Here is a 26397-nt window from a genome sequence, read left to right as displayed (position 1 = left end):
GCTCAATGTTGTTTCAGGTGTGTTCTGAACCGTATCACTGCTCTAGCTGAATTCATTTTCACTGCTGTAATCTCTTGTGTGGATGGACGACGATGGTCCCTTTTCCTATTGAAGGACTTCTGGTTGCTTTCCAATTTCTTGCTATCATGAACTATGCTGCTCTAAGTGTAACTGTACACCTGATATTTCTCTACATATTTGTGCATGGACTTCTCAGGGCTTTTCTCAACTAGAGTTCTGCAAGAGAATTCTGGCATAAAGATGATTTCGGGGACGATGTTCTCAACTTTCCCACAGTCAGTACATAGCTAGCACATTCTAGATGTTTAGGAGGCGGGGCGAGGTGGCTCAAGCCTGTAATCCCAGCACTTTGGGAGGCCGAGACAGGATGATGGCTCGAGTCCAGGAGTTGGAGACCAGTGTGGACAAAATCATGAGACCCCATCTCTATCAAAAATATGAAAAATTGGCCCAGCGTGGTAGCATGTGCTTGCAGTCCTAGCTCCTCAAGAGGCTGAGGCAGGAGGATTGGTTGAGCCTGGCAGCTCGAAGCTGCAGTGAGCCGTGATCACGCCACTGTACTCCAGCCTGGGTAACATAGCAAGACCCTGTCTCAAAAAGATAAAAAAATTTTTTTGGGGGGCCAACCTGATGCAAATAGCATCTAACCGTGGTCTCGGTTTACATGTACGTATTTCCTGAATACCTACATGGTTGAATGTTTGCCTTTTTTTCTTTTTTTTGAGATGAAGTCTTGCTCCGTTGCCCAGGCTGGAGTGCAGTGGTACAATCTCAACTCACTGCAACCTTTGCCTCCTGGGGTTCAAATGATTCTCGTGCCTCAGTCTCCTGAGTAGCTGGGATTACAGGCACTCACCACCATGCCAGGCTAATTTTGGTAATTTTAGTAGAGATGGGGTCTCGCCATGTTGGCCAGGTTGGTCTTGAACTCCTGACCTCAGGTGACCCACCCATCTCGGCCTCCCAAAGTGCTGGGATTATAGGCATGAGCCACTGCGCTAGGTCTGTTTTTTTGTTGTTTTTTGAGACAGAGTCTCGCTCTGTTGCTCAGGCTGGAGTGCAGTAACGCAATCTCGGCTCACTGCAACCACCACCTCCTGGGTTCAAGCCATTCTCCTGCCTCAGCATCCTGAGTAGCTGGGATTACAGGCGTGCACCACCACGCCTGGCTCATTCTTGTATTTTTAGTAGAGACGGGACTTCACCACGCTGGCCTCAAACTCCTGACCTCCAGTGATTGGCCCGCCTCGGCTTCCCAAACTATTGGGCTTACAGGCGTGAGTCACCACACCTGGCCGAACGTTTGCCATTTGTATTTCATCTTCTTCATACTGTTTGTTCACACACTGCCCATCTTGTTAGGTTCTCTTTTTCTGATTTGTAGACACTATAACCCGCATGCAAATTATTTGCCTTGTTGGATGTTGTAACAGCTCTGTCTTAACAGCATTTTGTTCTTTTCTATTCAAAGTCTCTGTGCCTTTAAGCACCTGGAGCAGATTGACTGCTGAGTGTATTTGTTTACATGCCTGAGAATCTTCGAATTCGTGAGGATCTGATCCCACTGTTTAGTTTGCTTTCACGCCCGTGTTTTGTAATTTTCAGGATGTGCCCTCGTGTTTAGGATGGATTGTGTGCGAGGATCTTCCGTAACGAGGGATGAAGTTAGGTCCCTCCAGGGAGGTTTTGTGTCACAAACATCTTGGCTTGGTTGTCTGCAAACCATATTGGTATTACAAGTGCTGGGTCTAAATGAGTGGTGACGTTTTCTCCTGCGGATCTCAGGCAGAGAGAGGACACAGTGCTTACTCTCAGGGGTGGAGGGCAAATGTTTTTTCTAGTCCATCTTTTTACTGTGAGTATCAGGACCCTCGAGGATCCCAGCTTCACGTAGGAGTCAGCTCCGTTGCATTTCACCATCTTCCCGAGGCCCAAAGTCCTATCTGCCACCTGGCCCCCAAACCTAACCTAAACCCTGCGGTTTCCAAGAGCAACTCCGGTGTGAGCCCATGGTGACTTCCACATCTGCTTCCTTCGTGTTGGGCTCCTGCGGATCTCCTCGCTTTTTTATGGGCACGGCTAGGCGCGTCTGCTTTATTTCCTGCATTTCTACTGTCTGTAGTGGAGGGTTTGCAGGTCTTCTCTGGTAAGTTGCTGGAAACCGAAGTCTCTCTTCTGTCCTGTGGACCAGCCCTCTCCTGTCCCTGCAGTGTCCCAGCATGGGGGCTCTGCAGGGTGGGGGACGGTGACAGCCCACACTGGAGCTCGGCCCCGGGGGTGGCAGCACGGATGGCAATGGGGTCAGCCCCAGGGTTTCCTGGAGGGGCCATCAGGGCTGGCTGCCGACATGGGTGTGGAGAGCGAGGGGAGGGGCCCCAGGGAGGCCTCCAGGGCTTTGGTCTGAGGCCTGGGCTGGGGCAGCATCACTGACTGAGATGGGGAAGACCTACGTGGGCAGAAGGCTCTACTCGGGCCGTTAGGTCGGATGCCCACTAGACACCTGAGGATGAGCTCACTCAGCAAGACAGGAGAGGGACAGGGAGAAGGCAGGCAAGAGGCTGCTGGCCAGGCAGGACCATTAGCACCGGTCCGGGAGGGAGCCAAGAGCAGGCGGCACTTCCTGTCTATGTGCTGTTTCCCCCATGGACCAGGTAGCAGTTCACAGAAGCACCTGGGGGCCTTGTTAATGTTTTCTGGGACCCTGCACCCAGAGCCTCCACTTTGGCGGGTCAGGGCTGGCCCATGAACCTGCATTTCTAGCTAGGACACAGGGGCTGCTGCTGTGGACACAAGGACCATGCTCTGAGTCGGCCATTAGTTTGCGGAGAGGTGGGGACAGGCTGTTGGCCATCTGAGGGTGGAGCAGATTGGATGAGAGGAGAAGACGCTACCTCCGTGGCCTCATCTGTGTGGCCCGGAAGTGGTGGCCCACGGTCCAGCGCTGCAGCTGCCTCTTCCCGCAGCTGCTTTTCCTGTGTTTCAGCTGGGGAAGCAGAGGGAGCTGGTGACACCTCGTGGGGCCACAGGGAAGGTCGGCGATGAAACCAGGCAAGCCCTGCAGCTGCCTGTGGTCACGCAGGAGGGGTCGGGACCACGCCGCATCAGAGGAAGGCTGTGGAGTATTCAATGAATGGAATTTAATGTAACTATGACGTGAACACACACAGGGTAGGGAGGGTGGGTGACCAAGCGCAGACGTGGGTGACACGTGGCCCCGCTCTCTGGACCCTCAGTGGGAAAAAGTCTGAGGCCGGCGTCTCTCACCGATCTCCACCTCCCCTGGTGGGTCAATACTGATCCGGCTGAGTGACAGCGTCTTGTGACCCAGGCTGGCCCTGGGAAGGCGCCACAGGTGAGGCCTGCGAGTCCAGGCAGCAGGCAGACGCTGCAGTGGCTCCCGAGAGCACCAGGTGCCGGCCCCAACGTGTAAACGGCCCGCTGCGGGCGCTGCCAGGGAGGAAGACAAGAGGGGTGAGGGCTCGTCCTCACTAAGTGCTGCCTGAGTGCCGGAGGACGTGGGTGGGACATGGGGACAGTGAGGGTAACACAAACAGCAATGAACGCACAAAGACAAGTTCCAGGAACCCCCATAAACCCATAACATTCAACAAAATGGCAACAAAATGACGCCCCTGCTGGCCCGGCGAGGCTGGTGCTTCCTTCGTGGCAGATGCCAACTGCAGCTGGCTGGCTGGCAAGCATTGGCCAAGCTTTTTGGTACCTGGGAGCTCAACAGCATAAAAGGCTGTAACCTCAAAAGGGAAAATTTTCACATCCTTCCCCTGAAACTGACTTCAGGGGGAAAAGAGACGAGCCTTCTCGAAGACCAGCCTCTTCTGGGAAAGGGGCTTCTGAGACGACTGTCAACGGCAGAGCAGGTGGCCTGGGGAAGGCAGGGGTCCCTGGGCGGAGGCTGGGAGGGTGGCCAGAGACCAGGGAGGGCCCCTCCATCTGGCCGGCTTGGCAGGTGTGTCCCAGGAGCCCCGAGGCCGGGGCATTGGCCGCGACAGCCCCTCACTGGGTCCGGAGCTGGTAATCTAGGAGACAGGAGGGAGGCATCATGCTGGGCTCTGCACCCTTCCAGCTTTCGGGACCCGACCCAATGGCTCCACCCTGGGGGTAGCCCCAGAGGACCCCTCAGCACAACCCCACCCCACGGGTGGGGCCTCACTCACCTCCGTTCTGCGTGATATAACGCACCCACGGCAGGGCCTGGTATCCACTCTTCTCAATGATCTTCAGGTAGCGCACCTGGGGCACAGGTAGCAGGGCCCTGAGCACCGCAGGCTCCCGCCCTGTTGGTCCCCCCTTAATCATTCCTGCTGGGGCAGCCTGGGGTTGGCAGGGGAGGCCATGACAAGCGGATGAGTACAGGCCTCGGAGGGTGAAAGGGATCTGTCTGGACCATGCAAAGCTGTGGGAGGGCAGAGCCGCCTCTGGAAGCACTGAGGAGCCAGGATGTGGCTTGCAGACACGGCCTTGGTGGCCTGCTGGGGGCGCCCGGCCAGAAGGCCCCTGGCTCTCTGGGAGCCTCTTCTCCCTCTGTGGGCTCCTGAGGGGGTGCCAGGGAAAAGTGTGGGAACCTCTCCTCCCTCTGTGGGCTCCTGAGGGGGTGCCAGGGAAAAGAGGTCCCACGGGGCACGAGTGTGGATGGCAGAGCCTCAAACGCTAGTTTTGGGGCAGAATGATCTCTGAGCTTTGAGCTCAGGGGTCAGGGCTGAGCAGAGGCAGCCCGGCCTCTCCCCATCTGTGGGGAGGCAGAGGCAGAGGCCTGTAGCACTGCAGGGTCCTGATTCCAGCTGACCGACACCCCTTCCCAAGCTGGCTGCGCTAATGTGTCCCCTGCGGCCTGTGTCCCTGCTCTGGGCCCAGCCGCCTGGGCCTTGCGTACCTGGATGCCGGAGGTAGTGAAGTACGGGATCTCGAACTTGACGCTGATCGGGGGCTTGCCCTCCTTGTCCTCAGCCTCCACGCTGGGCAGGCCGAAGTGGGCCCGCATCAGGTACTCCTTGCCGCCCTGGGGAGCAGACGGGGGAGGCGCTCAGGCCCAGGTCCTGCCCCAGCTTAGCCAACAGCTCTGGCCCTAGTGGCGATGGGCAGAGACTGACCACTCACCCCAGTCCAGGGAGCAGAGCATGAGCCCCTGTGCTGGGGAACCAAAGCTTGGCCCTGTGCTGCCCCAGGCTGGTAAGGACAGCCTCTGCTCTGGGGTGTCCAGCTGCCCCATGAGGACACCTAGGCACCCAGAGCTGAGCTCACCAAGCCGCCAGCCCCAGTCACCAAGCCCCTGCCAGTGTGGCCTGCAGTGGCCCAGCACCCCCCGCTCCAGCTCCCCGAATGCACTTTCCTCCAAGGCTGGCGAACCACACAGACCGGCCATGGGAAGGAAGAGTGTGTAATGACCGTGGCAGGTGAGGGCTGCTGGGGACAGAGACCACACGCCCAGTCTCAGGACAGCATGTGAAAGAAAATAGAGTGTCCAGGTGAGAACCATGACCAGGGAGAGGCGACAAAAGGAAGAAACCAAGGAGCGTGCACTGAGTGACGGGTCAGCCCTGGGTCCTGCTCCTGAGGGTGAGCAGGGGCGGCTCTGGCTCCGACTAGAACCGGAGTCCTGGCTGTGGCCTTTACCCTCTCCCTGCCTTGAGGAACAACAGGTCGCAGCCTGGTCGCCCCCAGTGCCTGGTCTCGCCCTGAGCAGTCGGGGGCACGATCTCAGCTCTGGCCATGCCTGGAACCCCACAGTCTGTGCTCCCCAGGGCTCAGGCCGAGGTTCAGGGGGAGCTGCTGCCAACTAGAGCTGTTTCCACCTCAGAGCAGGGGCCGTCCCCATGCACCTGGGGCAGGGCCGAGTGGTCCATCTCTGCCTACTGCCACAAGGGCAGTGTGACAGTGAGAACTCTGCCTGACTTGGTGACATGTGCTGAGTACAGACTCCGGGAGGATGACGGGGGGATGATGCAACATCAGCAACTGGTGAAGCAGGCAGCGAGGGAACAAACCTGCTCGGTGACTAGCCTGTGTCCCAAACACTCAGCCTGACCCCAAATCTGAACCTTAGCAAAGACCAAAGCGAAAACACAAGCCAAAGAAAAGGCAGGGAAGCAGACCCTCCCCAGGGGCCATGGAGGCCTGCATGCCCAGCCCGTGTTGTCGTGTTGAGCCGAATGGGTTTAATTCCGCTCTCCATGAGAGCTGTAGGCTGGCGCCAGCTCACACACCAAAACCGACTCGACGCCACAAAGGCACAGTGAGAAGGGCTCCCCGGGTAGGAAGAACAGGCATTGACAGGCGTGCTGCCAAAGGCAGACAAAAGAGGACAGGGCTGCCATCATCACAAGGGAGAATGACAGGCGAACAGGAGGACAGGCCACAATCCTAGAGGCTGCCGTCCCAATAGTCACAGGTACCCACGCACCAAGTAACGTGGCAGCAACTTCTATGAAACGGGTGCTATGGGAGATGCAGAGAGAGCCAGGAGAAGGCCCGGACGCAAGGCCCGGCCCAGCTCTCCGTCCAGGTGGACAGCGTCATGGTGCCATGGCCACCCATGGGCACACGTCAAATTCTCTACCCTGGTAACAGACGGCAGTAGGGACAGGACTGAGAAACACTGCGTTTAAAAGCAAACAGCCTACACTGTGGCACTTCCACAAAAAATCAAAAAATTGAAAATAGAATTACCTCATGATCCAGCAATTCCACTTCTGGGGATATACCCAAAACAAATGAAAACGTGTCTTGAAGAGATGTGTATGCACCCACGTTCACAGCAGCATTATTCACAATAGGCCAGGCGTGGTGGCTCACGCCTGTCATCCCTGCACTTTGGGAGGCCGAAGCAGGCAGATCACCTGAGGTCGGGAGTTTGAGACCAGCCTGAGCAACACAGCGAAACCCTGCTTCTACTAAAAATACACACATTAGCCGGGCGTGGTGGCGTGTGCCTGTATACTTGGGAGGCTGAGGCAGGAGAATCGCTTGAACCTGGGAGGTGGAGGTTGCAGTAAGCCGAGATCATGCCTCTGCACTCCAGCCTGGGCAACAGAGCGAGACTTCTCAGAAAAAGAAAAAACAAACAAAAAAAACCTTTTAGTATGCAGCAATCTAAGAAAGAGGGAAGGGTATTTATTTATCTAATCTATCAATCATCTACCTCTCTGTATTTCTTAAAATTTATTTCCTGCACTTCCTTTTGTCTTTAGGGTGTGTTACTTGAAGTAATGTGTATCTGTAGCTGTCATCAACTTGATACGCTGATGAATTAATTTTGCTTTTCATTTTTAGGAATTACCTTTTTTTCCATTTTAATTTTGTTTTATATGCTTGGAAAGCACTGACAGGTATACCTTGAGATATTGCAGTTTGGACACTGCCATAAAGCACATAGCACAGTTAGGCAAGTCACATACATTTTTTGGTTTCCCAGTACATATAAAAGTTACGTTTACTGGCCGGGCTGGGGGGCTCACGCCTGCAATCCCAGCACTTTGGGAGGTCGAGGCAGGTGGATCACAAGGTCAGGAGCTCGTGATCAGCCTGGCCAATATGGTGAAACCCCATGTCTACTAAAAATACAAAAATTAGCCAGGCGGCCGGGCGCAGTGGCTCACGCCTGTAATCCCAGCACTTTGGGAGGCTGAGACAGGCGGATCACGAGGTCAGGAGATTAAGACCATCCTGGTTAACATGGTAAAACCCCGCCTCTACTAGAAATACAAAAATTAGCCGGGCGTGGTGGCAGGCGCCTGTAGTCCCAGCTACACGGGAGGCTGAGGCAGGAGAATGGCATGAACCCGGGAGGCAGAGCTTGCAGTGAGTGGAGATCACGCCACTGCACTCCAGCCTGGGTGACAGAGAGACTCCGTCTCAAAAAAAAAAAAAAAAAAAAAAATTAGCCAGGCATGGTGGTGCATGCCTGTAATCCCAGCTGCTCAGGAGGCTGAGGCAGGAGAATCACTTGAACCTGGGAAGTGGAGGCTGCAGTGAGCCGAGACTGTGCCACTGCACTCCAGCCTGGGTGACAGAGCAAGACTATCTTCAAAAAAAAAAAAAGCTTACTGTATAATGTAGTCTGAATAATGTGCAACAGTATTATATCTAAGAGAATGTACATACCTTAGTTAAAACATACTTTATTGCTAAAGAGTGACAACACAGAGACGCGAAGTGAGCTCGTGCTGTTGGGATAATGGCGCCAACAGACTTGCTCAACACAGGGTTGCCACACACCTTCCATTTGTTTAAAAACTGAAACAAAAATAAAAATGCAGTATCTGGGAAACACAATAAAATGAGGTGTGCCTGTGCACGGCTTCGAAGTCAAATCTACACAAGCATGGTCCACGCCGGCCTGTGTCTCGGCCTTTAGCCCTGTCCCTTCCTCCTCCGTCTACAGCTCACCATGCTGTTTATTTGATGAGGTATTCTCCCATTGTGTTTTAAATGATAAACACTATTTTCAACAGTGGAATTGCAGGAAAAGAGGAGATAATCCAACAATCAGGGATGGTCACCACCCCTCCATGGAATATTCCACAGCTCCCAAAGCCGACCGCCAAGAAGACAGTGAACACCAGAAGGAAAATGCTCTGCTGCAGCGCCGCGTGGAAGGGCAGGCGCCGAGTTGGCTCTACTTGCGTATAATGAGGAAGACCAAAATACGCAGAAAGAAAGGTGAGAAGGAGACGCGCAGAAAGGCTGACGGGAGTATTAGGTGGTGGGGTAATGGGCTTTTCTCTCTCCTTCCTCTACTGTCTGCATTTTATGTCATGTGATTAGATTGAGGCTGGGAGGGAAAGTGCCATCATGAAATTCAAGGCGCTTGAATTGCAGCATTTCCAGCTTAACTCAGCTGGGGCTGCAGCCGAAGAGACGGGAGAACATGGAAAGTAGCGCCTGCCCTGAGCCCGCCTGGCGGAGCAGGTCAGTGCCACCCGGCTTGGCTCCAGAGCCGTGCCCGGGCCTAGCCTCTCTGTGCACTGCGTACACCCGGCAAGCCCAGACTCAAGCCCTCAGAATCCTTAACACGGTGCTGGGGAAGTCATGCCGGTGCAGAGCTGGCCCAGGACATGGGCGGCTGGTGCAGGGCTTGGGAGGCTGTGCTGCTCTGGCCTACAGGCAGCCATGCCCCTTGATGGCAGGCAAGGCTGAGCCTGCACGGAAAGGGCCCTGCACCTGCCAGAGTGGACGGGGCTCCTCCAGGGCCTGCGTGGACAGGAGCCCCATCTCACATCAGTACTCGGGGGCAGCACAGAGAGGGAGGGAGAGGGCACTGCCCTGAGGGTGAAGACAGAGGCTGGTTCACAAACAAGAGGAAAGCAGAAAGGGGCCCAGGGGCCGAGTCAGCCTCTGACTCCTCCCGCTTTCCCTCCAGTCCTTGGCTTTCCGTCCACCCTTTCAGAAGTCCCACGTGTGGGGGACACGGTGGCCACGGTCACCCCATCTCGAGGTGCGGGGGTCCTGCGGCACCCAGGCTGCCTTGCAGGGGGCATGTGGATGTCTGGATGGAGTGCTCACCGGGAAGGACTTGATGGACCACACGATCTCGCTGTTCTCAGGGACCCACTTGACGCTCCCCACCGTCGTCTTGAACTTGGGTGAGTCGGCATCATTGGGCACGGGAATGTGGATCTCCACGTTGTTGGCTGTTGACCGCCGCTTGAACTGGCTTTTGGCCTGCAGGCCAGGCCGATGCGGCCCGGGGTTATAGAGGCCAAAGTGAGCTAGCCCAGCCCCTCCAGGCCACAGGTCCCTCAGCCTGGCCTGGGGAATCCTCCCTAGCCCCACTTCTCCAGGCACTACCCACCCCCACTCCTACCCTTGAGACTCTCCCAAGGCCTAATTTCAGGCGTTTCATCTTCGTCCTCCTGTCTGCTCAGCTTCCAAGGCTCCCCATCCCTCCCTCTGCCCTGCCCTCCTAGGACAATGTCTGTGTCCCAGGGCCAGGCTGCGCTGGACAGGGTCACTGAGGGGCAGAGGTGCTCCACTGGGGGCAATACCTCTGGGAGTGTCCTGGACGCCTAGTTATAGGCCCCTCCCCACAAGTGGCACCATCTAGGAGCAGGCCCCAGGTGGTGTCTCCTCAGTGTCAGGCCACGCCTGCATCTGAGGCCACAGCGAGGGTGCATGGATGGCAGCCCTACGGCACCCCCAGCCCTCGGTTAGGCCCCCAGGACGGGCCAGAGACACCAGAAGGCCCTCAGTGGGTGGCCTCGGGCCCCCGCACCTTGATCATGTACTCGATGCGGCTGTGGGAGTGCTTCTCAATCACCGACTCGATCCATATCAAAGGCTTGACCTGCCGAGGAGGGCAGAGAGGGTGCTCACACCTGGCCGTGTTTGACAAAGGCCCATTTCAGAGGGGAAACCAAGGCCCAGGGCAAGGGGCCATCTGCCCAGCTGTTGGCCCAGGGCCCTGTGGGGAGTGCACGGCCAGCGTCAGGGAGGGTCAGGGCAGACAGGCCGAGGCAGCAGGGAGCTACTAGGGAGGCCTCGGTGCAAATGCAGAAAACGTGCGCAGGGCCTGCTCTAGGGGGCTGCCTGGGAAAGAGGTGTGGTGGCCAAAGGGGTCTGTGCCCCTCAGAAAGCTCGGAGTCCCAGGTCCTCAGACTCCATCTCTGCGGAGCCAGGCAGCTCATGGAGCATGGGGTGGGGCCAGCCCCGGCGCCTGCCTGGGCTTCACCTCCTGGAGGTGAAGGGGAGGAGGCGGCCACCAACAGCCCAGCCCCGGGGCGGCACACTCACGTGGGTGTTGAGGCGGTAGGACATGAGCTCGAACTCGCCGTCGGGCGGGATGAAGGAGATGGTGCGGTCGTTCTCGAAGCGTGATAGCCGCACACACTGGTGGAACTTCACATCCTCCAGCTCCACGGATTTGCTTTTGCCGCCTGGGGTCAGGGGTGAGGGTAGAACAGACCTGGGCCCTCCGGGTCACTCTCTCAGCAGTACTCCTACCCCCTGGGACCCACCCCAGCAGAGCAGGGCCCCCAGTCCACGCAGTAACAGCAGCCTGGGCCACAAACACCAAGGGGGCTGGGTCCCAAGACAACTGCCCCGTCACTCCTCATACTCCTGGGGTCCCGGGGGGCAGGGCTGGTGGGTCTGGTTCATGCTGAGTCTCCAGCGGCCACCCCAGGGCCCAGCCAGGGGACCAGCTCAGAACATGTTCACTGAATGATTGATCCGATGGACTCGGCTGGGGGATGGCTCGGGGCTCCGCAAGGGCTCAGGCCCCGGCATCCACGGGGTCCTGGGTCTTCCTCGGTTTCCCACCTCACTGAGGGCTATGTGGGTGGGGCCTTGCCCAGCCCCAGGCGGGGAGCTGCCCTCATGGGCTGATGCCCAAGAAGCCCTCACTGGGCCAGGAATGGGGGCATGCCTAGCCACTGCACCCTCTTCCAGTGGCCTGTGACAGCTGAGAGGCGGGAGGCACAGTTTGCAAACCCAGGCCCTGAGCCCCTCTGACCCCGCCCTGCCGTGGGAAGTGTTACAGACCAGCGGCAGGAGCGAGAATCACCGTGCGTGGCCTTCACACAGCCCACACCTAGGGCCCAAGGTGAAGGGAGAACCTGGCCTGGGAGGAAGCGAGCAAGGCCTCAGCCTGAGCTCCAGCGGCCTGGGCAGTGCAGGGCAGGGTGCAAGACCTGGCATGTGAGGCCAGGTGATGGGGGCCTCCCAGCTGGACTGGAGGATTTCACTCCCCTGCGCCTTCTATGTCCCGGGATGGATGAATACTCTACACAGCTGTCTCAAGCAGTGTGAAATGCTGCTAAACCAAGTGCTTGAAACTAGCTTGTTCCTCCGCCTGGCCCAACCCTGCCCTGGGCTGTAATGTGCGTGCCCGGTGAAGCCGTCCTCATGGGCAGGGCCCTTGGCACAGGTACTCACGGCCCGTGTTGTCGAAGAGGACCTTGTCGTTGAGGCCCAAGCGCAGCTCGGGCATGCCCGAGAGGAAGACCCGCATCTTGATGGAGCCCACGATCTCACTGCGCAGGACGTTGCCATTGGCGCTGACCTGGGGGGGGGTGGTGTGGGCGTGAGGGGAGGTCTGCAACTCACCAGCCACTGCCTCCTACCACATCATGTGACCCTCTGGCCACCCCACTCTCAACGCCCTTCTCACCTCCAAGCCCATCTCTCTCCTGGGCATCCCCTGAGCTGGGGGAGTCCCAACTGTGGCTCAGGCCTACCCCCAACCCAAACCAACCCATGCCTGGCTGAGGGTCCCCAGGTTCACCCACCCCCTATTCCAGCCTTAATGCCGGGACCCTGTGGACATGAGGTGGACACTGTGGGTCCTGCCCTCTAGGCCTCAGGCCACAATGGGGCTTGGTGATGCGTGCCTGGAGCCCCCTCTGAGAGTTCTCTCTCAGGCACCAGTCCCTCCCTCCTGAGAGCCCCCTGAATGCCCCGGGCCGACCTGGGAGCTGGTCCCTGTGCTGAATCAGCCTCGAGAGGCCATGAGCTCGGCTGGCCCCAAGCCAGGACCTTATGGTCCCTGCTCACCCAGTGGGCTGGGCTGGGGTCTCTTGGACCAGGCCAGACTTGCTTTTCTTGAATGCTGTTTCTCCTCTTGGCCTCCTGGGGAGGCCACCGGCCCCTCCACCCCAGGGCTTATGAGAGATGGCACTTCCTGGGTCCTGACTCCTTCCTGCTTCCCAGGGCCACCCTGAAGTGTGATAACACTTGATCCAAAATAATCAACTTAAATCCAGTCACAGTGGCTGACACTGACAGCATTTCCACCACGCCAGGCATCGCTCCACACACGCCTCAACAACCTCTGGGGAAGGGACCGTGCGGAGATGACCTGAGGGGGTGTAACCCACTGCGCATGCCGAGATGCATCTGAAAGTGCAATTAAAAATCCACACCAGGGCGATGGTCCTGCATCTCCTAGCCTGTCCTGAGGGAGCCAAGATGCTGGAGCATCTCTTCTTGCATCCATTTTAGAAGTCAGGAAACAGGCACAGATCGGAGGCCCCGTGCTGAGGGCACAGAGTGACAGGCAGAAAAATCGCAGGGGCTGCAGCCCTGGCCACCACTGCATACTGCCACGCTGCATGAGGCCATGCCCACACCAGCAAGTGGGCCAAAGGCCACCGACTTGGACACCTGGGGCCAGATGCTGGCTCCAGCCAGGCTAACATGGTGCAGGGCCTGTGTTTCCTGTCTGCAGAGTGGCAGGAGAGTCTGTGTAGTCTTCTGCATGATGTCCAAAAAGCACTGGGTAGACAAACAGACCCTCACCAGCCTGCCACCTCTGAGAGAATCGGGAAAACTGAGGGGCCAAGCAAATGACAGCCTGGGGAGGGGCAGGGAACTGGACATGGCCCCAAGGGCTCTGGTTCTGTCACCTCCCCAGCCTCACCTCCTGGTGCTGTCCCGTCCTCATCTCACAAGCAGCTCCCTGATCCCATGGTGCACAACAGCTTCCCTGCGACTGCCTGCTTATCTGTCTCTGTCTCCCTGCTGCAGGAAGCCACGTGCGGCTGTGCGCCGCCATGTCCAGCACTGGAAACAGCGTGTGTGGCAGCAGGTGCTCAGTGGACACATGGAGGCTCAGGAGCTCGGGACCCTCACCGGCCGGGGTTCCAGGAGCCCGAGCATTGGGATTTCGCCTGCCTCCTTCTCGGAGGGCCCTCTTCTCAACTGTCACAGCCCCTAATTCCCTTTGGGTGCTGCCTCCCCCTGAGGGAGTCGGGATTGTCCCGGCAGCCAGCTGTAACTGAACACTTGAGGTCACAAATGCCGTGAAGGCAGGCCCAGGGAGTGGAGCTGAAAAGCCGCTCAGTCCATGAGGCTGATCTCAGCCCTGTGGGCAGCAATCGGGACCTTCTCAGCTGAGGTGTGACAAGCCACCCAGAACCGGTGCACTTCCCAGAGTGGGTGCTGAAGGGATGCTTGCTGAGGGCCCGGCTGTGTAAGTACGAGGCTCCACTCACATGATCGCAACTGGAGGCAAATGTTGACCCAGCTGCCAGCTCTGCAAGCCACTTAGGAAGGCGGCATTCTGACAGCTGCCTTTGTGCTGCCCCGTGTGGGGTGGAGCCACGTGCAGCAGCGCACTGTGGCAGGGACCCCCGCAGCCCCAGCGCTTCCCTGCTCGGCTCTCTCTAAGCTGTCCCCTGGGACTTGCCTTTGCACCCCAGAGCACCCAGATTTGGGCTCAATAAACCATCAGTCAAGGGTCCCCAGGGGAGAGGGGAACGTGGTTAGCAAGGCCACTGTCCCGTCCCATGGCTTAGAAAGTAAGAAAGCGAAGAGGTCTGCATGGAGCGCGCTGGAAGAGTCTTTCCGGGCAGCACTCTCCTTGGCAATTCCGCCTCAGCCCTCCAGAAATCCCGGCCCAGGTCGCGGAGACACCCAAGTGCACACGTCTGGGGCTGAGCAAGTGTGCCCAATGCTGCACTGCCTGTGGCCGTCAGAAACGGGCGCCCGAGTGACCCGCATGACTGGATCGGCTGAGCCCATCACAGTCCACCCACACCGCAGGGATGAGGCCAGAGTGAACATAAAAGCAAGCGGCTGGCAAGGTGGGTCGGCTGGTGCCCCTTCCCCTGCCACTGACTACAGCTCTGAAACCTGGGCAGACGGCTTGGCAGTTGCTGGAACACGGAGGACAGCGGCAGGTGGACCAGGGAAGCGCCCCGAACGCAGTGTCCCCACCGCCCCCATGAGAAAGTGCAGCAGCAGTCTGGAAGCAGAAGTGTGCACCACAGAGCACACGAGGCTCAGTGGAGCCTCCAGGCCTGGCTCTGGGGCCAGAAGAGGAACTCCAGACTCTCCTGGAAAACACAGAAGTCCCCCGTCTCCCTGGTTCCTCGTTCCCAGGCCCCGTGGCGCCAGCTACTGTTCCGAGGGGGTGGGGCAACCGCTGTCCTTTTCTCACTCTGTCCTCTCTCCATGTGAGTTGGGAAGTGGGCCCAATGGCAGATGTGTGCAACAGAGTAAACCGCAAGGTATCAGAAAAGTACCGGGTAGACAGCACAGAGCCAGAAGCTCAGGAAAGTCACCCCATGAAGTGCTTTATGTCTCCAGAACTCTCTAGAATCGAGCATGTGTGAATCCTGTGCGTATACCACACTCTGACTTACCAAAGACTTTGAGAACTGAACTAACTACCCTGGTTCCAGACTGGCCAGTGGGCAGTGCACACCCAGGAGATTTGACCTGGAAATTTGACAGGGGCTTTAAGAACTGACATGATGTTCATGGTCTACAGGTTGGGGGTTGGAACGTGTGGCCTAAAAGTAAGATTGGCTGTCGGCTAAAACAAAAATATCAATATTTCCCATATAGCTTAAGTAAGGCCTAGAATATCACCACATAATGCTCAAAAAGTCCAGGATGCAATCCAAAATTACTCAGCACACAAACAACCACGAAAATGCCAACTTGTCTAGAAAACCCAATCAACCACTGTCAACACTTCACAGATGTTGGGATTATCTGATGACTTTAAATGGCTATTTTTAAAACTGCAAATGCTTGCAACAAATGTTAAAATAGAAAGTCTCAGCAAAGAAACAGATCATAAAGAAGAATCAACCAGGAGTTTGAGACCAGCCTGGGCAACATGGCAAGTCCTGGTCTCTACAAAATAAAAAATAAAAAGAATTAGCCAGGCATGGTGGTGCATGCCTGTGGTCTCAGCTACTCAGCACACTCAGATGGGAAGATCACTTGAGCACAGGAGGTTGAGGCTGTAGTGAGCTATAACTGCACCACTATACTCCAGCCTGGGCAACAGAGTAAGACCCTATCTCAAAAAAAAAAAAAAAAAAAAGAGAGAGAGAGAGAGAGAAGAATCAAATGGAGAAATTTTAGAACTAAAAAATATAATAACTGAAATAAACAACTTGCTTGATGGACTTAATAGCAGAATGGAGGCCAGGTACAGTGGCTCATGCCTGTAACCCCAGCACTTTGGGAGATGAGGTGGGAAGATAATTTGCCCCAGGAGTTTGAGATCAGCCAGGGCAACACAGCAAGACCCTCATCTCTACAAATTTTTTTTTTTTTAATTAGCCAGGCTTGGTGGCACACACCTGTAGTCCCAGCTACTCAGGAGGCTGAAGCAGAAGGATCACTTGAGCCTGGAGGTTGGGGCTACAGTGAACCATGCTTGCTCCATGGCTCTCCAGCCTGAATGACAGAGTTAGACCCTATCTTGGAAAAAAAAAAAAAAGCAGAATGGAGACAAATAGGAAAGGGACAATGGACCTATGAACTTAAAGACAGATCAATGTAAATTGTCCAATCTAACAGAGAGAAGAAAAGATAGAATAAAATAAGCAGCCTCGGGGACACATGAGACAATAACCAAAGGTCTTTCATGTCACTGGCGTCCTGAAGGAAGAGTCAAATGACAAAAACATATCTGGGGGCCAGGTGCGGTGGCTCATGCCTGTAATCCCAGCACTTTGGGAGGCCAAAGCAGGTGGATCTCCTGAGGTTGGGAGCTCGAGACCAGCCTGATCAACATAGAGAAACCCCATCTCTACTAAAAATACAAAATTAGCCAGGTGTGGTGGCACATGCCTGTAATCCCAGCTACTCAGGAGGCTGAGGCAGGAGAATCGCTTTGTAGAAAGCAAAAAAGTTCCTTTTCAAAGTTGCCCTTCTTATTAAAGAATAAATCGTAAGTGTTAGAAATAATGTACATTCTATGTCCTTGTACTTTAACCAAAATATTTGTTTTAGACATAAGAGGTGTTAGATATAAGGGAATGAGTACATTCTATGTCCCTGTACTTTAACCAAGATATTTGTTTTTGATGTGAGAGATGTTAGATACAAGAGAATGAGTACATTCTATATCCTTGTACTGTAAGCAAGATATTTGTTTTTGACGTAAGAGATGTTAGATACAAGGGAATGAGCACATTCTATGTCTTTGTACTTTAACCAAGATAATTGTTTTTGATGTAAGAGATGTTAGATACAAGGGAATAAGCACATTCTATGTCCTTGTACTTTAACCAAAATATTTGTTTCAGACATAAGGATGTTAGATGTAAGGGAATGAGTACATTCTATGTCCTTGCACTTTAACCAAGATATTTATTTTAGATGTACGGGATGTTAGATATAAGGGAATGAGTCAACTTCCTCTTTTTCCTTTGTTCTCCCTTGCCTTTACCTATTTAGGAAAGTTTTAAGTTATTAGGCAGTCAGGTTTAGCTTAGATTGTGAGGTCTGGCTCCAGCCAATGGAGATAGGACACAGCAGCAGGGACAAGCTGCATAAGGGATAAAAATAGCTTCCCTCCTTTGTTCAGGTGTGCTCTCGCCATTGTTCCATCTGCAAGGAGCACCCTTTCTGCAGAAGGTAAATTTGCCTTGCTGAGAAAACTTTTTGTCTGAATGCTGATCTTTCCTTGCAGTACTGAGGAACAAGCATTCTGTTTCTGAATAAACATTTTACTTCTAACAGCTTAAACCTAGGAGGCAGAGGTTGCAGTGAGATGAGATTGTGCCACTGCACTCCAGGCTGGGCAACAAGAATGAAACTCTGTCTCAAAAAAACAAAACAAAACAAAAAAACAAAAAACCATATTTGAGGAAACAATGATGGAAAAATTCCCAATTTGATGAAAGACATAAACTTACAGATCCAAGAAGCTGAACAAATCCCAGACAGTAGAAACACAAAGATATGCACACCTCATCTAACTGCTGAAACTAAAGGCAAAGAAAAATCTGGAAAGCAGCCAGAGGACAATAACACATCACTTATATGGGAATAAAGATTGGGGGGACTGTGGATTTCTCACCAAAAATGATGGATGCCAGAAGGAAGTGACATCACATATTGAAGTGCTAAACAAAAACCGTCAATTCATAAGTCCATATCCAGTGAAAATAGCCTTCAGGGATAAAGGTAAAATATAAAGACATTCTTAAAGGAAAACCAAGGGAATCTGTAGCCAGTAGACCTCTTCTACAAGAATGGCTTTTTAAAAAAACCTTTTTAGGGCTGGGTACGGTGGCTCACGCCTGTAATCCCAGCACTTTGGGAGGCTGGGGTGAGCAGATCACTTGAGGTCAGGAGTTTGTGACCAGCCCAGCCAACAAGGTGAAATCCTGTCTCTACTAAAAATACAAAAACTACCCGGGCATGGTGGTGCATGCCTGTAATCTTATCTACATGGGAGGCTGAGGCTGGAGAATCGCTTGAACCTGGGAGGCAGAGGTCGTGGTGAGCTGAAATTGCGCCACTGCACTCCAGCCTGGGTGACAGAGAGAGACTGTCTCAAAAACAAAAACAAAAACTAGCTGGGCATGGAGGCACATGGCTATAGTTCCAGCTACTCGGGAGGCTGAGGCGGGATGATCACTTGAGCAGGATGATCACTTGAGTCAAAGTGTAGTGAGCTGTGAACTTGCTACTGCCCTCCAGTCTGGGCAACAGAGCAAAACCCCATCTCAAAGAAAAAAAACCACTTTTTTTTTGAAATTCATGGTTAAAAGCATTTTGTAAAATAAATCTCCAGGCTTGGATAGTTTCAGTGGTGAATTCTAACAAATGTTTAAATAATTAACATGGATTCTATAAAATGTCTTCCAGAAAAAAGGAGAGGAAAAAACACTTCCTCCATTACCTTGATACCAAAACCAGATAAAAACATTACAAAAAAGAGAAAATTACAAACCAGTATCTCTTATGAGTGTAGAATCACCTGAGGTAAGGAGTTCGACACCAGCCTGGCCAACATGGTGTAACCCCATATCTACTAAAAATATAAAAATTAGCTGGGCATGGTGGTGGGTACCTGTAATCCCAGCTACTCAAGAGGCTAAGGCAGGAGAATAGTTTGAGCCGGGAAGGCAGAGGTTGCAGTGAACAGAGATCATGCCATTGCACTCCAGCCTGGGTGACAGGGCAAGACTCCATCTCAAAAACAAAACAAAACAAAACAAAATAAAAAAGGCCGGGTGCACTGGCTCACGCCTGTAATCCCAGCACTTTAGGAGGCCAAGGCAGGTGGATCACGAGGTCAAGAGATGGAGACCATCCTGGCTAACACAGTGAAACCCTGTCTCTACTAAAAATACAAAAACAAAATTAGCCAGGCATGGTGGCACGTGCCTGTAGTCCCAGCTACTAGGGAGACTGAGGCAGGAGAATCACTTGAACCTGGGAGGCAGAGGTTGCAGTGAGCTGAGATCATGCCATTGCGCTCCAGCCTGGGCTATGCAGCAAGACTCTATCTCAAAAAAAAGAAAAAAAAAGAAAGAAAGAAAAGGCCATTACCAGCCACTACAAAAACACACTTAAGTATACAGACAAGTGACACTATAGAGCAACCACACAAACAAGTCAGCATAATGAACAGCTAACAACACAATGACAGGATCAAATACACACACATCAATACCAACCTTGAATGTAAATGGGCTAAACGCCCCAATTGAAAGGCACAGAGTGGCAAGAGCTGGATAAAGAAGTAAGACCAAATGATATGCTGCCTTTAAGACACCCATCTTGGCTGGGTGCAGTGGCTCATGCCTGTAATATCCCAGCACTTTGGGAGGCCGAGGCAGGTGGATCACTTGAGGTCAGGAGTTCAAGACCAGCATGGCCAACATGGTGAAACCCCATCTCTACTAAAACTACAAAACTTAGCCAGGTGTGGTGGCGCATGCCTGTAATCCCAACTACTCAGGAGGCTGAGGCAGGAGAATTGCTTGAATCTGGGGGGCAGAGGTTGCAGTGAGCCGAGACTGCACCACTGCACTCCAGCCTGGGCAACACAGCAAGACTCTGCCTCGAGAGGAAAAAAAAAAAAAAAAGGCCCATCTCAGATGCAATAACCCTCATAGACTCAAAATGGAGAAAAGTCTACCAAGCAAATAGAAAACAGACAAAAGCAGAGTAGCAATCTTAATTTCAGACAAAACAGACTTTAAGCCAACAAAGATAGAAAAAAGACAGAGAAGGGCATTGCATAATAAGGGATTCAATTCAACAAGATCTAACTATCCTAAATAAATATGCAGCCAACAGGAGCACCCAGATTCATAAAGCAAGTTCTTAGAGACCTACAAGGAGACTCAGACTCCCACACAATAACAATGGGAGACTTCAACACCCCACTGACAGTATTAGACAGATCAGTGAGGCAGAAAATTAACAAAGATATCCAGGACCTTAACTCAGCACTGGATCAACTGAACCTGACAGATGTCTACAGAACTCTCCACCCAAAAACAAGAGAATATATCTGATCTGTACATGGCATATACTCTAAAAACAACCACACAATTGGACATAAAACAATCCTCAGCAAATGCAAAAGAACCAAAAGCACACCAGCCACTCTCTCAGACCACAAATCAATAAAAATAGAATTCAAAACTAAGAAAATCGCTTAAAGCCATACAATTACATGGAAATTAAACAACCTGCTCCCGAATGACTTTTGGGTAAATAATGAAATTAAGGCAGATGTCAAGAAATTATTTGAAACGAATGAGAACAAAGATACAACAGACCAGAATCTCTGGGACACAGCTAAGGCAGTGTTAAGAGAAATTTACAGCACTACATGCCCACATCAAAAAGTTGGAAAGATCTCAAATTAACAACCTAACATCACAACTAAAAGAACTCATGAAGCAAAAGCCTCCACCTCTAAAGCTAGCAGAAGACAAGAAATAACCAAAATCACAGCTGAACTGAAGAAGACTGAGACACAAAAACACCATTCAAAATATCAACTAAGCCAGGAGCTGGTGTTTTAAAAGAATGAATAAGATACACAGGCTGTTAGTTAGACTAATAACAAAAAAAAATCCAAATAAATACAATTAGAAACGAAAAAGGGGATATTACCATTGATCCTGCAGAAATACAAATAACCCTCAGAGACTATTATTAACACTTCTATGCACACTAACTAGAAAATCTAGAAGAAATGGATAATTTCCTGGACACATATACCCTTTCAAGATGGAACCAGGGAGAAACTGAATCTCTGAACAGACCAATAATGAGCTCCAAAATTGAATCAGTAATAAATAGCCTACCCACCAAAAAAAGCCCTGGACCAGATGGATTCACAGCTGAATTCTATCAGATGTACAAAGAAGAGCTGGTACCATTCCTACTGAAATGATTCCAAAAAAATTGAGGAGGAGGGACTCCTCCCCAACTCATTCTGTGAGGCCAGCATCATCCTGATACCAAAACCTGGCAGAGATGCAACAACAAAAAAACTTCAGGCCAATATCCTTTATGAACATTGATGCAAAAATCCTCAACAAAATACTAGCAAACTGAATCTAGCAGTACATCAAAAAGCTAATCCACCACAAACAAGAAGGCTTTTATCCCTGGGATTCAAGGTTGGTTCAATATATGCAAATCAATAAACATGATTCATCACATAAACTGAACTAAAGGCAGAAACTACATGATCATCTCAATAGATGCAGAAAAGGCTTTTGATAAAATTCAACATCTCTTCATGTTAAAAACTCTCAACAAACTACAGTTTTTTGGGTTTTTGTTTTTGTTTTTTTTTTGGAGACAGGGTCTTGCTCTGTCGCCCAGGCTGGAGTGCAGTGGCACAATCTGGACTCACTGCAACCTCCGCCTCTGGGGCTCAAGTGATCCTCTCCCACCTCAGCCACCCGAGTAGCTGGGATCACAGGCACACATCACCACACCTGGCTAATTTTCCTATTTTTAGTATAGCGTGAGCTACCATGCCCAGCCAACAAACTAGGTTTTGAAGGAACATACCTAAAATAATAAGAGCCATCTACGACAAATCCACAGCCAACATCATACTGAATGGGCAAAAGCTGGAAGCATTCCCCCTGAAAATCAGCATAAGACAAAGATGCCCTCTCTCACCACTCCTATTCAATATAGTATTGGGGGCCAGGCATGGTGGCTGACTCCTGTAATCCCAACACTTTGGGAGGCTGAGGCAGGCAGATCACCTGAGGTCAGGAGTTCGATACCACCCTGGCCAACATGGTAAAACCCTGTTTCTACTAAAAATACAAAAATTAGCCGGGCACAGTGGCATGGGCCTGTAATCCCAGCTACCTGGGAGGCTGAGGTTGGAGAATCACTTGAACCCGGGAGGCGGAGGTTGCACTGAGCCAAGATCATGCAACTTGTACTATAGCCTGGGCTACAAAGTGAGACTCTGGCTAAAACAAACAAACAAACAAACAAACAAAAAACATTACTAAGAGAATAAACAGATAAGCTACAGACTGGGAGAAAATACTTGCAAATCACCTATCTGACAGAGGACTTCTATCTGGACATACATAGAATTGTCAAGGCTCAACTATACAAAAATAACCCAATTTTAAAATGCTAAAAAGATGCACAGAGACACTTCTCCAAAGAGGATGTACAGATGACAAAGAAACATGTAAAGCAATGCTCAACATTATTAGCCATTAAGAAAATGCAACAGGCCAGGTGCAGTAGCTCACACCTGTAATCCCAGCACTTTGGGAGGCAGAGGCAGGTGGATCATCTGAGGTCAGGAGTTCGAGACCAGCCTGGCCAACATGGTGACAGACAGGGTGACAACCCTGTCTTTAGTAAAAATACAAAAATTAGCCGGGCCTGGTGGTGGGCGCCTGTAATCCCAGCTACTCGGGAGGCTGAGGCAGGAGAATCGCTTGAGCCTGGGAGGCAGAGGTTGCAGTGAGTGGAGATAGTGGCATTGCACTGCAGCCTGGGCGACAACAGCGAGACTGCATCTCAAAAAAAAAAAAAAAAAAACACCCAACTATGCTGAGATACTACTACATACCTATTAGGATGACAAAAATAAAACTACTGACCAAGGATGTGGGGTCATCACAACCCTCATCCGCTGCTGGTGAGAATGCAAAACGGCAATGGTTTGGCAGTTTCTTATAAAGGTAAACATACACTTACCGTGTGACCCAGCCATCCCACTCCTGGGTATTTACCCTAGAGAGATGAAAACTTATGTCCACACATAAACCTGGACACGACATGTTTCTAGCAACTCTATTGACAATTGCCAAAGATTGGAAAACCACCCAAATGTCCTTCTGTGGTTCAGAACAGAAAATAAATACAAATAAATATAAAAGGGAACAGACTTTTGATACACAAAACAATTGGATTTGGATGAATCGCCAAGAATTAGAAGGAGTTAAAGAAGCCAGACTCGAGAGCTCATGACTGTATGACGCCATTCATATGACAATCTCAGAAAGACAGCTACAGTGACATATGATGCTGTTCATGTGACAATCACAACACGATGAAGACTCCAGTGACGGAAAATAGATCGATGGCGGCCAGGAAATGGGCAAGAGGGGAGCGTGGAGCTACGAAGTGGCAACATGAGGAGGTTTTGAGGTTCTGTGTCTTGGGTGTGGTGATGGGTACACAAATCTGCACAAGCGCCAAAATTCATTTTCAAAATGTCAACTTTCCTCATAATTAAAAAAACTAAAAAAAAAAAAAAAACAACAACAAATATATACAAAACAGTAACACTGAACGCAAAATCAAAACCCAAACGACAACAAAAAAATAAGTTACAGGAGAACCACATCTTATGATCTCAGGTTTATAGAAAAACCAACATACTTGTTTCTGTCTATCTACAGAATGAGGCCCGAGAGGCTGGCGGTGAATAAATCCTAATCTTTCTGATTATAGGAGCCCTTTGGTTTCTTTTTTTTTTTTCTTTCTTCTGTACATGGTGACTGATAAGAGTCCTTCACTTTCTAACCTCATATCCTGCTTCTAATTTTTAAAAATAATGTGCCTGTATGGATTCTTAGTCAGCATAAATGCTAATAAAGATAAAACAAGCTTTAGCCGAGCATGGTGGTGGGCGCCTGTAATCCCGGCTACTCAGGAGGCTGAGGCAGGAGAATCGCCTGAACCTGGGAGGCAGAGGTTGCAGTGAGCCGAGACTGCGCCACTGCACTCCAGCCTGGGCAACAGAATGAGACTCGGTCTCAAAAAAAAGATAAGACAAACTCACATTTCAATGAGTGGCCCAAACGGAATCCTGCTATCTGTTACCACACAGAATGGCTCTTGGGGCTTTGCCAGTTTAAAAATGCTGTGTTTATTTCTATCGTGGAGGAGATAAAACCCTACAGAAGAAGGAAAGAAAGGAGGCCTACCAAGAGGTTGACAGACTCGATGACGTCCAGGAACACCTCATTCTTCCGATACTTGATGCCTTCGGACCGCCAGGACACCGCGTTGGTGACGGTGGCTGGGGGCCGTGGGGCCCCTGTTTCCAGCTTGTGGCCTTCCTGAGTGATGTACCTGTGGGGCCACATGCTCAGAGTGAAGCAGGTGGCACCTGCACCAACGCCACAGCTTCTGGCCCTGATATTTCGGCAGGGTCAGGGCGGGTGCAGGGCTGGTTCTAGCCACCTTGAAAACAGCCCCTGGATTTCAGCAGCTCCAGAAAAGGCAGCCTGTGGTTTCACCTGGGGCTGCTTCATTCAGGAAAATCTTCATAATTTCCAAAACCCAATACACTCAAGTTATAGAGTCTAAAGTGCTCATTTGGGGGGGCCAAGAAGACCATGTTGGGGAGGAAAACAAGAAGTGGGTGTGAGCTGCTTCCCATCCCCGCTGAGCATGCGGATGGAACTGCCGCCTCGGAGTGTAACCTGGTGACCCCATCCCGCTGAGGGAGCAGCAGGTGCAGTGGTTAGGAACACAGGCTTCTCGGGGAGTCTGTTTGCTTGACCCCCTGTAAAACGAGGAGACGGTAAACGGGGAGGCTATGAATCGAGTGAATGTGAAGTGCTAGGGCCTGGCCCCCAGGAAGCACTTAATTCACGTTGCTTACTATCTGAAGGGCAGGATTCCAAAGAGGGGAGATTTCGATCACAGTCTCATTTTATGACAGTAAAAACAAAGGAGCTACCTTAGTAGCAAGAGACTGAGGGCATCCGCGCGGATGGAGAGTAAAGATGAGGAGCAGGAAAAGCACTGTTATGTAGGGGTGTAGAGGAGGAAACGAATTAAAACCACTAAGCAACTTAGTAAAAACCCGAATATGGCTGGAGGTGGAAGGCGGGTGGGGGACAATACGAACACAAATTTGCCCCTTCTGTTTCCACACCTGATGACATCGATGTCATGACACTGCCCAGGCCTGGCCCCAGGCCCCACCCCTGCCCACTCACTCCTGCAGGATCTTGCTGTCGGTGGTCTGGGGGTAGCCGAAGTCCATGAGCTCGTCCAGCAGCTCGTAGATGATGACAAAGTTGTCCCGGATGCTCTCCTCCTCCAGCTCCTTGAAGTACTCGGAAAACACCTGTGGCGGTGAGGGAGGGAGGGAGGGAGGGAGGGACGAGAGGCAGATCGTTGAGCAGACAGATGAGGAATGAATGAACGCTTGCACACATTCATTTGCCCACTAAGTCCTACCAACAGCCCACTTCCCAGGCTCGGTGGCGTGCTACAGGCCCTGGACCCAGGTAATGGGGCAGGAGGACAGCAGTGGTTGGCTGTGGGGTGGGACCAGTCTGGAGCTGCTACAGATGTCCCCGTTCTCTTCCCTGCCCAGACACCCCCAGGCAGGGAGCCCCTCCTGAGCAACTGTAACTGTCATCCCTTCCTGAGTCTGGAGTGACTCAGACGAGGACCTGATGAGCTACCATCTTCCCCATTTCAATGGAAAGCTCAGAAGGTTAAGGAAGGGACGCCAAAGAAGAGGGGCTGTTAGAAGCACTTTTGCAGGCACGAATGCTGAAGGAAGGGGCGTCACTAAAGCAGAAAGGAACTGCCCAACCCTTGGGTGAGGACCTTCCCCTTCCCTCATCCCCCATCCTCTGATCTGCTGACCCCGTGCGCTTTAGGACTGTGATCGCCCGGCCTCTGCTTGGAAATCACAGGTGTCATAGCCAGGCCCAGCCCTGCCTATGACAGCACCACGGGTCCAGTGAAGGCAGCCCTTGGCCTGCACGCGGGGCCTTCCCAGGTGACCCTCAGCTCCTTCCCCACGCCCTCACCGCCCAGGCTTGCCCCTGTTCCCCAACATTCTGCACAGGCGGCATCAGTGAGGGATGAAAGCTTTCCCAGGCCCAGCACAGGCCTCCTGGGTCCTATTCCCCACTTTCTTGAGCCCCAGAGCCCGCCCCAGCCAGGCTCATCCTCTCCAGGAAGCCAGCAGCAGCCTCCTCACTGGCTTCCAGGCTGCCTTCAAGTCCTCCTTCTGCTCAGCAGCCAGAGAGGCTGCTTTAGATCAAACCATGTCTCGTCAGTCTCCTGCTTAAAGCCCTCCACCACCTTTCATCAGAAGTGGAACGAAATCCACACTCCTGTATAAGCTGCCCTCTTCCCAGCTGACCTCAGCTTTATACTCTGCCAAAGGCATGCCGG

At 52.2% G+C, this 26397-nt stretch overlaps 1 protein-coding gene across 6 annotated transcripts in view; it reads right to left on the bottom strand.

The window, feature by feature from the left end:
* Window positions 1-3136: 3136 nt before the first annotated feature.
* AP1M1 (adaptor related protein complex 1 subunit mu 1) overlaps window positions 3137-26397 on the bottom strand; it is a 32604-nt gene continuing 9343 nt past the window's right edge. For 2 of the 6 annotated variants that reach the window (XM_025369237.1, XM_025369239.1), the window contains 9 exons: window positions 25200-25330; window positions 24177-24324; window positions 11911-12037; window positions 10768-10910; window positions 10250-10321; window positions 9541-9699; window positions 4913-5038; window positions 4197-4272; window positions 3137-4058 (listed from right to left, as the gene is read on the bottom strand). In XM_025369237.1, coding sequence (XP_025225022.1) covers window positions 4036-4058; window positions 4197-4272; window positions 4913-5038; window positions 9541-9699; window positions 10250-10321; window positions 10768-10910; window positions 11911-12037; window positions 24177-24324; window positions 25200-25330 — 1005 coding nt within the window. In that variant the 3' untranslated portion in view covers window positions 3137-4035. Of the gene's footprint in view, window positions 4059-4192; window positions 4273-4912; window positions 5039-9540; window positions 9700-10249; window positions 10322-10767; window positions 10911-11910; window positions 12038-22941; window positions 22978-24176; window positions 24325-25195; window positions 25331-26397 lie in introns of all 6 variants that reach the window. The other 4 variants (XM_025369235.1, XM_025369234.1, XM_025369236.1 and 1 more) reach the window with 4 other exon arrangements.

The sequence above is a fragment of the Theropithecus gelada genome, chromosome 19 (assembly GCF_003255815.1).
Source record: "Theropithecus gelada isolate Dixy chromosome 19, Tgel_1.0, whole genome shotgun sequence".
Taxonomy (NCBI): Eukaryota; Metazoa; Chordata; class Mammalia; order Primates; family Cercopithecidae; genus Theropithecus; species Theropithecus gelada.
This window is presented reverse-complemented; position numbering and strand designations above follow the sequence as displayed.